This window comes from Nuphar pumila, chromosome 14 (assembly GCF_984573655.1).
Source record: "Nuphar pumila chromosome 14, dmNupPumi1.hap1.1, whole genome shotgun sequence".
NCBI lineage: Eukaryota > Viridiplantae > Streptophyta > Magnoliopsida > Nymphaeales > Nymphaeaceae > Nuphar > Nuphar pumila.
Window position 1 is genome coordinate 15358247 of NC_143262.1, and position 16297 is coordinate 15374543.

The following is a 16297-nucleotide window of genomic DNA, read 5'->3' on the forward strand; positions in this document are numbered from 1 at the left end:
AATTGGTGAAAATAAAGAATATTTGCATCATATAAAAAGGAAATCATAGTCTCCAATAACATGGCTCCGTATTAGATTACCTTCCGGTATTGCTTCTTAACATCATCTACAGATGAATCAAAAGGTAGGTTAAGAAATTCAAATGCATTTAATTTGAAGCATGAGAGTATCCTGCATCAACAGTTGCACCACAAAGTTAACAAAGCAAATATAATTACCATAAATGTCCAACAGCAGTGAAGCATGTGTTTCTATTAATAAAAAACTAAATTCAACAGAATCACCATTATCATGTTAAAATATTCCCACCATTTCGCACATCTCATTAAAAGCTCCCAATTTGCTACTATCCAATGTTTATTCAACATAGTTGATATGATGATATCATTGGCTTAAAACATAAGCATCTTGTATATGGCAAAGGTGGCAAAGGGACCTCATTCTTCTGAATGCTTTATCTAATCCTAGGTAGATTTTTAAGAGACAAATGTAATCAAATACAAAAAAGAATAATAGAGAGCCTCTTATGGGCTTTACAAACACACAAAAGTGTGTAAACAGAAGGAGCACTTATGGGTCAAATACAAGCACACAAGCACGACCCACAAATGAGCAAGAGACAGTAAAAAATATAAATCTTATTGAGGATTATTTCTTGAGACAAGCATTGCAAACAAGAGGGGATTCATCCCTTATTTATACACAAAAGGAACCACAAAGGGCCATTGGGAGTACTCACAACAGTTCTTGGTGTTTGATGAAAACTCCTTTCAGAATGTTTTTTTATATGCAATGCAGGAAAAGGTAGGTGATAAAATTGAAGTTTATGAATCATGGTTGAGTGCTGAATTGTTTTCAGAAATTCCATTCTCTCATGATGTTGGAGAGGTCACTCACGAACAGCATATCCCTTGAGGCGAACAGCAAGGCAAAGACAAGGTTGCAGCTCCTATTATGGACAATACAAATCTACTGATTCAGGGAAGCTCCAGATATGGTCAAGTTTATGTCAGGTGTGGTGGTAATGCTAATAATGGCCAGCAGCAAAATAAACAGTCAAGTGTTGTTAGTGAGGAACAGGTTGTGAGGGATCATCAAGAGTTTGTCATCCTATTGAAAGATGGGAGCCTTGATCACTGAGTTTTTATTTCAGAAATTGAAAAGCATCAAGAACCAAAGTCCTTCACAAAAGCTTGCAAAAATCACAGATGGATTGAAGCCATGAATAAGGAAATGAAAGCCTTAAATAAGTGGCAGATGTGGGAGATTGTAAGAAGGCCAAAGGATAAGAATGTGGTTGGTTCGAAATGGGTATTCAAGATAAAATACAAGCCAGATGGGAGCATTGAAAGGTATAAAGCATGTCTCGTAGCAAAAGGTTCCATACAAGAGTATGGGTTGGATTTCGAAGAAACCTTTAGTCCTGTAGTGAAGATGGGAACCATAAGAATTATTTTATCTCTTGCTCTAGATTATGGTTGGTCATTGAATCAACTCGATGTGAAGAATGTTTTCTTCATGGGAGCCTTAAAGAATAAGTATGCATGGAGCAGCCGCCTGGGTTTAGTGAGAAGGATCTTGTATCTCATGTTTGCAGGCTGCAAAGATCCATATATGGGCTGAAGCAAGCCTCAAGATCCTAGTTCGAAAGCTTTTATGATGAAATCCAAAAACATGGCTTCAAAAGGTCAGCATTAGACCATTCATTGTTTATATACAGAGACATGGATACGATTACTATGTTACTTATCTATGACAATAATATTATATTCATAGGGAGTTGTGAAAATCATATCCAAGAAATCAAAAATCTTCTGAGTAGAAGCTTTCAAATGAAAGATTTAGGGAGGTTGAAATATTTTCTTGGTATTGAGGTTGATCATAAAGGAGACAAGCTTATGCAGACCCAACATAAGTATAATCTTGACTTATTGACTAAGACAGGAATGATGGATGGTAAGCATTCACTAACTCCAAGTACTCTTGGGCGAAAACTAAGCTCATATGATGGAGAATTTTATGAAGGTATGCTTTAATATCTCACTTTTCCCCACCCTAATACAGATCATGCACTAAATCAGGTCTTCCAGTTTATGCATGAACCATGGACAGAGCATATAGAAGCAATTAAGAGAATTCTCAGGTATTTGAAAGGAACAGTTGGAGATAGGTTAGTATATGTTAAACAGTCTCAAAATGAAGATATGTTTTCTGTTATGGCACTCTCTGATGCAGATTGGGCAGGAGATCCCGATGACAGAAAATCAGTTTCAGATTATTGTGTATATATTGGCTGAAATATAGTTTCCTGTAGCAGCAAGAAGCAAAAGGCTATAGCAGGATCTAGCAGAGAAGCTGAAGACATGGATTCGTCATTTGTTCAGTGAAATTGGAGAACAAAATTCTATAGTAGTGTTATACTGCGACAACCAAAGTGCAATCAAGATTTCATTGAATCCAATACAGCATGGCAGGATGAAGCACATTGAAGTAGATGAGCACTTCATTAGGCAAAAGATTGAAGATCTTGAACTGGAGGCTAGGTTTATTGGGATCGAAAACCAAATTGCAAATATCTTCACCAAAAGGTCTCACTAATCAAAGATATTGGTTTCTGATGTCCAAGTTGTTCATGGTTGTAAACCATGTACAACTTGAGGGAGGCTGTTAGAATAGTTGTATTGTTTATTCTTTTCATAAGACACGTACAGGGGTAGTTTTGTGATGGTTTGTATTGTTTGTAAACCCTTTATTTCATGTGGAATCTTTCCTGTATTTTAATATAAATAGAGAGAATCGAAAGGGACAACCTATATTGGGTATCATTCTAACTTCAGTGCCATGTTCTCTTCTTCATCTTCTCTCAACGATACCAAAAAATCTAAGATTAAGTTGGACATTGGCAAAAAGGGTCCTCCTTCATCCAGGTCGTTTCACAAAACTATAATGCCTCAAATTGCTTCCTTTAGTTCAGAATGCTTCTGCACCAAAGTTCTATACTTCCATACCAAGCACCAAACTCTAAATTGATTAGGAGCTATGAGCCTCCTGTAAATCTCCCTCTGTCGACAAACTATATAGAAAAAATACTGCCAAGCGACAAGCAGATATTTATGATGACAAATTATTAGCTTCCTATCACTCCCCGTTTAAAGATGGTGATACTCCAATTCCTGCCCAACTGCATTTCTATGCCCCATGGCCAATCTTGTCGAGGGAAAAAGCTAACTACAATTCAAGAAGAAATCAGTATATTTTCTAAGATTAAAAGACTCCAGAAGGTAGAAATTCAGAATATGTAAGCACATGGTGCCATTTTACAACCTGGCAGACAGTTGAGAGAAAGAATGAGAAAGGATCTGTGACTATCAATAAGAATCAAGGTAAGAAGAGAGAAGAAACTCATAATGCTTCAGAAATCAGGTATATAACCAAACACCAAGCTGGTAAACAGTTTAGGGGTTGAGCCATGAGTGAGCCTCTCATGATCTTTCATCAGATAATGAGCACATATTAGAATGGCCAGAAATTATCTGCCTATTGCTCCCCATTTAAAGATGGTGCCGCTACTTCTTGCCGAAATGCATTTCTATCCTCCACAGCCAAAGTTAATTAGGCATACAACTAATTACAACTCTAGAAATTAGTGGATACTCGAAAGGTAAGAACATGGCGATTTCTTACAACCTGGCGACTGGAGAGCTGACATGAGCAAAATGATCAAGGATCTATCAGCCTCAAAAGGTTTCATTGCTTTGTCCGTTCAACCTTGAGGAAGAGCAAACGATAAAGGATCACAGCAACTTTTGCTGTTTTACGAAGGATTATAGCATTGAAGACACAGCAAATATAAAAGGACCAGGGATGGGTGACATTTCAGAGGCTTTAAATAGTACGGTAGCTTAGTTTCAACAATTGCATATCGAGTGTGCAGACTTCTTGAAGGAGGAAAGGAACAATCTCCGCAGCGATGCTGTTTTCAAGGGAACAATAACATAAGATTTCCATCGTAAAGCAGCAGGAACCGAACTGAACATCATCCAATTCCAAAAAACAGCAACTCACAGACGCGCCGAAAAGATAAAAGACAATTAGAATAAGGGCATGACAATGAGAACGCAACCAACTTGTATGGTAGGTACTACAGAGAGATTATAATGTAGAATTCTTCGATACTCCTTCAAGACGAGCCCGGTGCATATTTCACCTAATATTACAACAGAAACTCAACTCTCCCTATGGAAATATGGATTCTATAAGGAAATCCCTTGCCTTTCCCGACAGTGGTCGGTATCGCGCATACCTTTTTTCCTTTAACAGATATGGTGCAATCGATACCAATCACAAGATTGTGCAGTTTAAGTTCGACATCACAACCCAGAGGAAAAAAGAACAAAGAAAAGACATCAAATTTCTAAATGTAATGCCGAGTTGATTCATGGCGGTGAATTATTAACAAAATTTGCAAATCTTCAACAAACTGCCCAAAAGCAACCGGTAAATACTTAACCCATAAACCCATGTTCTCCCAACCGAGATTATTCACAGACCATGAATCGATTTCATCGTTACAGGAAAACCAGAACCTGCGGTTAAGAGAGAGAGAGACCTGGAGACCTCATTTTCCCTCTCGACCTCGCTAACCTCCGCCAAGAAGCTCTTGAGAAGCAGGTCCCCCTCCGACTCTCCCATTCCTCTCTTCTTCTTCTTCTTCTTCTTCTTCTTCCGCTCTCACCTCCCACGCAACCCCACCGTCTCTCTCTCTCTCTCTCTCTCTCTCTCTCCTGATGATGGATCGGGTTGGTTAGATCCGAACCCATCGTAGACCCGTACTTTTTTAAATGAATTTCGGGTCGGGCGTGGGTTGGTTTGACCCATCCCACACGATAATAAGGTGTGATGGGGGTGTGAAGAGCGCTTATTGAAGTTAGGACGTCAATGAATCGGATTTTATTCAATATTCGGCCGAATTGGATTCCATTTAGTTGCGTTTGGTAAGCCAAAACCATGTTCGATTGTAATAGGATGCGGATATGATTTTGATTTTTTGCTACTGAATCCCACAAATATCCATTTACATGTACAAATGTAATTGGTATGAGCTTTTCAGTTTTCACCATCTGAATTCAGATCTGTTTAGTCGACATCTGGTTAGTCGAATATGGTATTGAATATATCCATCCGAATCCCAACCGTTTGCATCCCTATAATCAAACCCCGGATGGTAATGGTTGCTTTTACTGCCCCGAAGGTTCTACGGAGTAAGCATAGTCAGATTTCATATGACTGGATTGTTTACCTTGTATTTATGATAACACAAGGGTCTCGGTTTGAAACTCAATGAGGGTTAAGGCCCTTGTAACCAAACAGAAAAAAAAAAAAACTAGTGTGTGTTTTTTCGTTTTTTGTCTGAACTCTTCCAACTCTTTAATAGGCAACCACATGGTCAATATCTAAACCAAATGCAATCCCTTGGCATCCTTTACAATGATAAACTGAAAAATCTCTCTAACTGTATATATATACATGAAAAATGGTTGTAAAAAATGACATATTTAATGTATTTCCCCAAATTTTAAAATTCGCCCGATATCTAATTTTGCAAGTTCTCAACCTTTTTAGGACCTTTTTACCCTTAACACGATCTAATCTCTCAATTTTCGTGCGATACATCGCAATGCTCTACCGATCTCGCTAAATCTCACTAAAGATGAAATTTGTACGATATTTTTGCATAAATCACAAATTTCACACAAATATGATATATCGTGACATTGTTTGTGAAAATCCCTTGCAAATTTTGTCAAGAGTTTCAAGTTGATGGTTGTGGAAGTCTACCTTTCAATGTGGAATTCATAAAAAGTGTGGAATTCATGAACTTTCGCATGATGACTACTTATAGCGATACAAAATTTGGTTTCAACGTGTGAATTTACGTTTATATATATAATCGATTAGAGTGCAAATTTCATCATGAGTTTCGAGTTAGTTGTTGTGAAAGTCTACTTTCGATGAGAAATTGATAAAAATATTATGGTATTCATGGACTTTTGCATGTGGGCAACTTTAAGCAATGTGAGATTTTATTTTACCATGTGAATTTACATGCATATATAGGCATTTGTGTTCTTTTTTTTATGTAGAAAGAGTGGTAACCCTTTTCTCTATAACCCTAACCCTTTTCATGTACCCTTGTGGTGGATTTCTATAAAAGTTGTTTTTGCTTCATTTCAGTGATTGTCGTTGTTTTTAAACTTTTTCTTTTTCGGTAGATATGGGCAATTAATAGCCTTGTGGTGTTTTTGTTTGGTTATTATGGATGTATTATGTATATTTTTCTATTGGGGATGTTTTATTTATGTAACCCTATATCAATGAGTGTCAGTTTTGGGGTTGATCTTTCCAAATCTTGGTCATTCACCCTTCGATAGATGTAGTTGGAGTTGAATGTACACAAGCATTGAATAGGGGTTATTGTGAGTTATTGGTTTTCTGAGTGGTTGGTTTTAATTGAATGATATGTTGTGGTTGGTGCAGGCAATTATGATAGATCCTAAAAGGGTAGGGGTATTTTATTGTAGCATTGATTAACCTATTTAAAGATCTATATTGGTATCTAAAAACAATGGTTATAAAGAATTTTTAGCTTTGATGTTTCATAAAATCAGATATGCAGAAGAGTCAATGATCCTCCGATATAAGTGTTCTTCAAAATTAGATGGCCAACATATATGAATATATGTCTTGAACGATGATGGTATAGTAGTAAAGCTATAGATGTTAGTAAAAGTAATCAAGAAGTCATTCTTTGCGAAGTTAAACAAGAAGTTGTTGGTTACAAAGTTACACAAGAAGCAATCGAAAGTGATGTACAAGTAGTCAAAAGTAATATACAAAAACCAATTGATGAATGAAATGATAGAAATCTTGTGGATAATGTGCATATATCTCAAGCACATTTATGCATTTAGATCGGTCCTTTGGAGAACATATCATTGTCCCAAACAGTTAACAATGAGAGGATCATTACAGAGAATGTGGAATCACATGGACAAACCAATGTTGGAGATATTATTGCAGTAAGTTGGATGACACTCAATCTTCTAATGCAAATGACAAATCTAAGTAAAGGTTGTTAGTGTAAAACCTGTAAAATTTTAAGAGAAAATAAATAAAAGAATTGTCTTCTTTCAAGTTAAAATCTGTGTTTGTATCTTTTATTGTAAATTTAGTGTGTTTATATACTTAATTATATCTTTTTGACAAAGAAGGGTAAAATGGTTATTTCAATAATGGTGGTAAATAAAATATTTTAAAAATATTCAATTTAATCATTTTAATGAGTCACAAACCCATTTAGGTGTTTCGAACTTAACATGATACATTTTAATGGTTCTCAAAATATTTTCGTAAAAAGGAGATTTTGTTCATAAAATTAGTTTCGAAAATATTTTAATTTAATAGAATATTAACTTTAAAATCAAAATTTTGTCTAAAATATGATTATTAACCTTCAATTAAATTAAATTTATTATTATCGTATTTATACACAACCCATTTCATTATGAAAATTTCTAGTTTTAAATTTTAAAAGGGTCTTCGCATTTTTCTTTTTGTTCCTCAGGTCAGGCACGAATCAGGTTTGATTCGGACCCGACGTTTCACCCCCGTAAAACCTAACACAGACCTCATTTCTTTTCCATTTTCGTTCATACCCCTTCATGTAGCTGTCGAACCCCATCTTCTCCTCTTTCCTTTCCCGTTCAAAAATCGGCTGAAGTCGGGCACCATTGTCGACCCTCACATCGTCGATGAATCCTCTTCTACCTCCTTCCCTTTTTCTTTTTCTCCCTCCTCTCTTTTCCCTTTTTCTCTTCTTCCCCCCCTTCTTTCCTTGTTGTTCTTCTCGCCGGTGACCTTTTCTCGCAACCAACCTCCCTCACCACGTCGGGTCGCCATTGTCAGAGGCCATCTGTGAGCTACTGCCACTCGTGGACCTCGCTGCACCCCAGATTTTGCCCCCTTGTTAGCAAGCTGCACCCTGTGCCTCCACCGCCGACATCAAAAAATTTGGGTGAGCAGCTACACTCTATACTAATTTTTATTTTCTATTCTTCTTTTCCTCCTTTGTTCAACAATGCATGTCATTGATAGGCAAATTTTTTTGTTGGGGTTCAATTTCCCCATTTGCGCATCTTTGTTGGGGTTCAGTTTCCCCTATTTTTGCTGAATCCGAACCACCGTAGGTGACCGAACCCCTGTATCGCCGGGTATGACCCCCCAACCGTGAGGGGGGGTCTCATCATTTCAGTCTAGTTGAGTAATTGCTTGCTTCTCCTATTTCTCTTTTCTGCACGGCCTCAATATATGTTCGCATAGCACAAATGCGTGAGTGCCAAACCAACCAATCAGGATTGGTTTTCTTGTCACCCTTTTCACTGTTTTACCCCTAAATTCGTGAATGCATGATCTGTTTGCTGAGTTTTTCTCTTTTTTATGATAGTCGATTATCTTCATGCTTCACGGCCTAGCCTACACACCCGATTCCTGACATTGGGAATCATGCAGGGTTGTCGTTGCACGATAGCAAGGATGCCTCTCATTTTAACGACATGGTGTTGGTTTCCTGTCTCGATTCATATTCTTAAAGGAATACAAAATTCCTTTTGAAACCGAGTGCATCAATTTTTATGTCATCAAGGAGTGATGCTTTGCACTGTGTGCAGCCGTGGGATTTACTCCACATGGATGTCCAGTTTTGTGTGGGCTTGTGAACACACTACTTTTTTATTTTTTGCAATTGGGTTACCGATTCGTGTTTTGTTTTTCGTCGCTCATATGCGAGAGCGAAGTTAGCTAAGTTGTCGTGGTGTGTGTGCAGTTGTAGCGCTCTCTCTTTGTGAGAGGGATGATTAGATCATGTCGTGTGGCAGTTACATTGGTCTTTTAGGATCCTGAGTTTTGTTTTACCTTTCGTCGCATCAAAAAGTTAGGATTCTTAAACTAAAATTTTAGAATGTTATCCATGTTGTATGATAAAATCTAAAAGTTAGTTAATATACACACTAAATATGTAGCACAGTCATATTACTAAAAAATATTATAATTGTATTATATTGCATATATAAATGTGTATTGCAGGTTCGTAGCAGAGCAAAATGTGTGATGCTTAATGCTAAGTATCGCATGCAGCTAAAAATGACATGCAAAAAGAAATAAGAAAAATGCAAATGCAAAAGCATGCAAATCGGGTAACTACCCGTGGTAAGTAAGTGGTGCAAGCGCATCACAAGTTAATTACTTTCTTGAATGCAACACTCTCCTGCTCACACACTCACTTAGTTGTGGACATCTAGGACTGTTGACAATTGTAATCCGGAGACCATGCTAGACATGGTTGTAGTTACCGGGATATTAGAGTGTGTTTGCTACAAGTACATGTTTGACATTATTGTGAAATAAATTATTGACTATATTGTAGTGTTTAAATTGGATGAATTGAATGCTTGCATGACATTATTTTTTTTATTGAGCTTGCCATGTATGTGAATTTTTTATCATGAAAGCATGCCTAAAATGAATGTATCATGCTTGTGATGATGATCGTATTTTTCTTTACATTATTTTAATGTGTGCAAGTATGATGTGATGTATTTTACACATTAAATAGTGGAATTATCTATGCATGCATAATAGCTCATGTGAGTGTATCTTGTGTTAAGCATGTTGAGATTAAATCATGCATGAAATCATGTTAGAATTGAATCATGCATATGAGCATGTATAGTTGAATCATGACATGATAGGGTCATGCACGAAAGTGAATACAAATTTATTATGAACATGCACGAGAGCATGTAAATTTGAATTATGAAAGTGACATAACCTTTGATATCATGCATGAGAGCATGTGAATTTGAATTATGCAAGTAGCATAACATTTGATATCATGCATGAGAGCATATAAATTTGAATTATGCAAGTGGCATAGGATTTTATATCATGCAATAAAGCATGTAAAATTGAGTTATGCAAGTGGCATAGACTTATGATTCATGCATAAGGGCATGAGAGGGTCATCTTGTGAGAATATAATGTTTGGCTCTTACCTATGACTTAATAATAAAGATAACCCCGAACTATGGGTCCATTTGAGGCACCAACAAGGCCAGGCTCTCTAAGATGGCTAGATTTGTTCTGATCTTGTGTCCTCACGGAAGAGAAAAGGGTGGTACAAGCTTTGTGGGACATATGTTTCGAGGGCTGAAGGAACTTCTTATCCCTATCCTATAGAGGTTAGGGGACAAGTCTACCAATGAGTCCTAGGTGGTAGGACCACAACTCTGCAGAGTTAAGGATGCATGCCTGATTTTTTGCAGGCGATTTTAGTTTGGCATAGGTCAAGACCTATAACCATGGGTCTGTTCTCCCAACCGCTGCATTGCAAGGTTGAATCACTCAGAAAAGAATCAGTTAAGTCATAGGAGGGCAATAAAAAATATATAAAATAATGAATATTCATATGGTTGTTTCTGGATGTCTATACCCTCTTTTGTATCAAATGAGTTTGAATAAGCAAGATAAACAATTAATTAGATTTTTAGGATAACCACTTCCACATGCATAATCATATATTGTGAGCATGTAAAGACTTATAAGTTTTTGCATGATTATTGCATATGAATTGTTACATGTGAATGAGCCATGTGATTTTGACCTGTTGTTATAAGCCAAGGGCTTGGTTGGTGCACGTAAGATGCTTGTATGTGCGAGGCATGCAAAAAAGGTCAATATAGAACATGTTTCATTATTATATTTAAATGCAAAGTGCATAAATATTACGATAAATGATATATGAATTTGTAATTAAAATAATGCATGCCTTAGTCATAAGTTGGACATGTGCATGTTTCTTTTAAGCATAAAGAAAGTGAATAATGGCATTGCATGATAGATTGTATTTTTACTTCACTTTGGAGTATGCTATGAATTGTTAGTTTCATACATTTATGCAAATGATCATTTTGTGTATGAATGGATATAAATTTGAATGTCATGAATTAAAATGAGAATGATTTGAGTTTTCATGCATACAAGTGATATAATTATGAATGCCATGAAATGAATGATGGTTTATGTGATTGAATATCATGTTCTTTTTATGATGTGAATTCCCTTGACCCTCAATTTTAAAATGATTGGAATTACACTTGATTGCATTATTTCAACTTGAATTGCATTCTTCAAGTTTAGTTTTAGTTTTCAAAGGGTGTGTGGTTGACGCCCTACAATATTTACAGATAACCTCGTGGAGAATTGAAGTGAAGTATGGGTTGCTGTGCGTCTAAAGGCTCCACTCTTACCTACTACGATTCCTGGAGAGATTAGGCAAAAGTTTGAGATAGTTAAAAACTTGTGTAAGTTTTACTTTTTGTCTCAATCCTTATATTTAAAGAAGTGTAATATTTTGGAATAAGAACATTTTTAAATTATGTCATTTCATGCCTGTTATGTTATTGCATATGGTTTAGAACTTTAAATTTTTGTGTAACTCCTCAATTGTCTTAAATCTGGATACATTTTGTCTTCTGCATTTCCTTTTTCACATATGAGAAGTCTTTAGAGTAATAGTCTCAATTAAGTCATGTCTATGGATGATTCTGTACATAATGGGAGGCTAATATACACTCGTGCTTGCTCTCATGTTGGCCGTTTAATATTTAGAACGGTTAGAATGTTACCATTGATGAACTTGTTGGCATATTACTTTCGAAAACTATGTGAATTGTTTATATAAATAAAAACTTTTAAATTTTTCTCAAAATTTGGGGTTTGAGAAAGTTTTAAAAAAGTTATATTTTTTTGAGACGTTACAGTTGGTATCAGAGTATGGATAAGAGTGACCTCATGTCGCGAGCAAGACCACCTTCGCGGGTATGATATCTGTTATGTAGATGTTGTTGACATGCACTTGCACATTATGTTGGTCTATATGTTGTAAAAACATGTGATATTTGCTGAAAAACTTAGAAATATGTCAGGACTCACAATAGTTTTGTGTGTGGTTGCTTGCATGTCTAGATGACATAGGCAAGGTAATGACTTGATCCAAGGTACTATCCTGGTTGCAGGTCAAGAAACTCTAGTGCTATTTGAAGCAAAACATTCCTTTATATATGCTCATTTTGCTAGTCAGTTATAGTTGCCTGTAGAATCTTTAAAGCATGTGCTTGATGTTAGTAATCCTGTAGGTGATAATTGTATTTGTGCTTATTATTTACCTCATTTGTCAGTTGAGTTGGGTGGGCAAAATCTGCCTGCCAATCTGCTTGTGCTTGACATGATGACATTCGATGTTATTTTGGGCATGGATTGGCACTATGAGCATTATGTCATTATCCATTGTCGTGAAGGCACAATAGTCTTATCACGACCTGATTATCCCAAGATTACTTATCGTTTGTTTAGACCTTCTTTAAGACATCATGTTGTTTTATCTCTGAAGGCTCAAAGGTATGTGAGCAGAGGAGATGTTGCTTTTCTTGTGTGTTTGACTTTCGAGGAGCCCAAGGCCTCATATTTAGAGGAGTTGGTGGTAGTGCGTGACTACCCAAATATTTTTTTGGACGAATTACTAGGAGTTCCTCCACTTTGTGACATTGAGTTTGGCATTAAGCTTTTGCCAAAGACTGCTCTAGTCTCCAAGGCTCTGTATTGTATGGCACCAACTGAGTTGGAGGAGCTGAAGAAGCAACTCCAAGAGCTTTTAGAGCGCAAATTTATTTGATTGAGTGTGTCACCTTGGGGAGCACCTGTTATGCTCGTAAATAAGAAGGATGGTTCTGTGGGGTTATGCATCAATTATCAAATGCTTAACTAGGACACTATTAAGAACACATATTCATTATCCCGTATCGAAGTCCTCTTCGATCAGTTACAAAAGGCAAAGGTAAAGATTACTTTATAACTTTGTGTGAATGATTGTAGTGTCGCTTGTTTATATGGCCATTGTTGTAATATATGTGTTACTTATACTTTTGTTTAGGCCTTCTCAAAGATTGATTTAAGATCTGGGTATCATCAACTGTGAATTAAGGCAGAGGATATATCCAAGACTGCATTTTGCACTCGTTATGGGTATTATGAGTTCGTGGTGATGTCATTTGGATTCACAAATGCTACAACTGCATTTATGGATATAATGAATCACATTTTTCAACCATTCCTAGATTCTGTAGTGATCGTATTTATCGATGACATCTTGATCTATTCAGAGAATGAGATCCAACATCAAGAGCATCTACGTGTTGTTTTGGAGATTCTTAGGGAGCACCAGCTCTATGCTAAGTTCTCCAAATGCAAGTTTTATCTTAGACAAGTCTCCTTCCTTGGCCATGAAATTTCTACAGATGGTGTGGTCGTGGAACCCACCAAAGTTGAGGCAGTGTTAGATTAGCAACAACCGCAAAATGTTTGAGATATTAGGAGTTTCCTTGGTCTAGCGGGTTATTATCGATGATTTATTCAAGACTTCTCTCATATTGCTTTGTCGATGATGAAGCTTCTGAGGAAAGGAGTCAAGTTCGAGTGGTCAGATAAGTGCAAAGAGAGCTTTCAAATGCTTAAGCAGAAACTCATTTTAGCTCCAGTTTTGTTTTTGCCATCAGGTAATGGTGGTTATGTGATTTTTTTAGATGCTTCTAGCACGGGTTTAGGATGCGTTTTAATGTAGAATGGTAAGGTTATAGTGTATGCATCACGTCAGTTGAAAGTGCACGAGCGCAATTACCTGATACACGACCTTGAGTTTGCCGTTGTAGTTTTTGCGTTGAAGACATGGCGACATTACTTGTATGGTGAGAAGTTTGAAGTATACACAGATGACAAGAGTTTGAAGTATTTGTTTTTGTAGAAAGAGCTAAATATGCGGCAGTGTAGATGGTTGGAATTCATCAAGGATTATGACTTTTCTTTGTCTTATCATCTAAGTAAGGCAAATATGGTAGCCGATGCGCTTAATAGAAAAGCTAGTGGTGTTCTATCATGTTGCCTTAGTGGAGGATGGAAGCTACTAGAGGATTTTATTGCGTGGAGGCCATTTGTTGTGGGTCAAGGCATGATTAAGCTAGCTAGCCTAGTCATGCAACCCGATATCTTAGACATGATTATCGCAGAATAATAGAAGGACCCTTAGTTTGAGAAACTGAAGCCCTTACCCTGGTAAGCGACACCACTTTTCACCTTAGAGATGATGAAGGTATATGTATAAGAGACCGTATTTGGGTACCCAACAATCTTGATTTGAGGCGTGAGCTCCTTGACGAGGCTCACAAATCTCGTTACACCATTCACGCTAGTACGACTAAGATGCTTAAAGACATTCAGAAGAGGTATTGGTGGAATGACATAAAGAAATATGTTACAGTTTATATTTCAAAGTATTTGACTTGCCAGCAAGGCAAGATCGAGCATCAGAGACCTGCTGGTCTATTGCAGCCTATAGAGATTTCATAGTAGAAATAGGAAGAGATCACTATAGATTTTGTCATGGGGCTACCCAAGACTCGTCATCAGTACGATGCCATTTGGGTAATCCTTGATAGATTGACCAAGTCAACACAAAGATGAGCGAAACACCGTTCTTTCTATTAAAGAGGTATAAAAGTGAGCATACATGTGGTGGGGCAGTGGGCAACCTCATAGTGAAAAAAGTGTCTTCCAAGTTGATTTCACATGTTATTTGCAAACACTTGCACGATAACTCGAAGATGACTCTAAGAAAAATCATGAATGACATAAGTTGTAAGTAAGGTGCTGAGGTTAGTTACAAACAAGTATGGCATGAAAGAGAATTGATTAGAGAGGCGATATATAGTTCATTTAAAGAGTCATTCATGATGTTTTTTTCTTATTACAATCATTTGATGATGGCTAACTGAGGATCACTAGGTGTCATCAAGGCCAATCAGAAAGATCAATTTTAATACTTGTTCTTAAACTTATGTTCATGCATCAATCTATTTTTGAAAGGATGCCCTCAAGTTCTTGTGATAGATGGCACGCACATAAAAGAAAAATACATGGGTATATTGTTGTCGGTCCATGGTATTGATTCTAGAAGTGAGATGTTTTTTATAGCATTTACAGCTGTATATAAGGAGTCATGGGTGTAGTTTTGAGGCATTTGAAGGTAGAATTATCATGCTTCGATGATAGTAAATACAAATATAAATTAAAGTTGACATTTGTCTCTCATAGACACTTAGGGCTTCAGTATGTTGTCCTTCACGCATGGCCTGGATGTCATGTTAGATTTTGCATGAATCACCAGATAGAGAATTTTTATAAGAAATTTGGTTCACCACTCCATGCACTCTAGTGGAGCACACCCCGAACAACCATGAGATAACAAAACAACTATTTTTATATAAAAGATTTGAGTGCAAGATGAAGTTGCATACATGTATGTGATTGAGGAAGTGGTCAAGAAATATTGGGCTAAAAATCACTTTTCAGTAAGAATGTGTACTTAATCTCTAATATAGGGAAGAGCTTTAATTCATAGATTCTCCCAATACAAAACAACCCTTTCATGTCTTTTATTGAGAGGCTTCATCTCATGTTGATGAAACATTATATGAAAAGAAAGATTAATGGGCAGAAAATGTCAAGCGTTGTTGTGTATGAGGTAAAAGAGATGTTAGATAAACTTAAGGTTAAATTTTGCTTTTGGAGCGTAGATCTATGTAAACCAAGTGTGTACAAGTGGCCAAAAATTTCTCATTCCAACAAGAAAAAAGGATTTGGCAAACAAAGGAACTAAAGTATATAAAAGAGGAGGAAATAGCAAACCCGACGTGCCTCCCTATTTTCACAAATCTACCATTCTCACCTTCCCAAATAGGTTAGATGGCAACCATTTCTCTCAGATTATCAGTTTCTAACGCACCTTAAATTCACCTCAAATTGTGTGAATTTTGGTTTTCAAGCACACTTTTGTAAGCCCCAAGGGGGTTTGGGGTGGGGCCTTGATTGCTAGATGAGCAATCAAGGTTCGATTCTCATGGGTGTCGCCCCTTTGAGCAAGCCAATACGTAGCATAGGCCCTGGGTGCAGGGGTCCTAGCCTCGGAGTTTTAAGTTGTTGGCACGACGATCATAGATATGGCAGACTGAGCCAACATGACTAGGTCTTCATGCCGGGTGCAGTTTTTCCCGGTTATTAAAAAAGCACGTTTTTGTAAACTCTCCTATGCCCTTCCACTCTTACTTCCTAACTCGTAATTGTCTCATCTTAG

At 36.9% G+C, this 16297-nt stretch overlaps 2 protein-coding genes across 5 annotated transcripts in view; one reads left to right on the forward strand and one right to left on the reverse strand.

The window, feature by feature from the left end:
• Positions 1-4755, reverse strand: part of LOC149816483 (J domain-containing protein spf31-like) — a 103536-nt gene extending 98781 nt beyond the window's left edge. For 3 of the 4 annotated variants that reach the window (XR_016427761.1, XM_089988198.1, XM_089988199.1), the window contains exons 1-2: positions 4610-4751; positions 81-171 (exon numbers count right to left, since the gene is read on the reverse strand). Coding sequence is in view for 3 of the 4 variants with exons in the window: in XM_089988198.1 (XP_089844324.1) it covers positions 81-171; positions 4610-4692 (174 nt within the window). In the remaining variant the exon portion in view is untranslated. Of the gene's footprint in view, positions 1-80; positions 172-4609 lie in introns of all 4 variants that reach the window. The other variant, XM_089988200.1, reaches the window with a different exon arrangement.
• A 7588-nt stretch (positions 4756-12343) lies between these two features.
• On the forward strand, positions 12344-12787 carry LOC149816484 (uncharacterized). The gene has a single exon (XM_089986903.1). It carries the CDS (start codon positions 12344-12346, stop codon positions 12785-12787), a length of 444 nt encoding a protein of 147 aa, XP_089843029.1.
• The last annotated feature ends 3510 nt before the right edge of the window (positions 12788-16297 follow it).

Excerpts from the sequence above, each read along its gene's own strand:
- LOC149816484 (XM_089986903.1), top strand. The coding sequence starts at position 12,344 with ATGACATTCGATGTTATTTTGGGCATGGATTGGCACTATGAGCATTAT.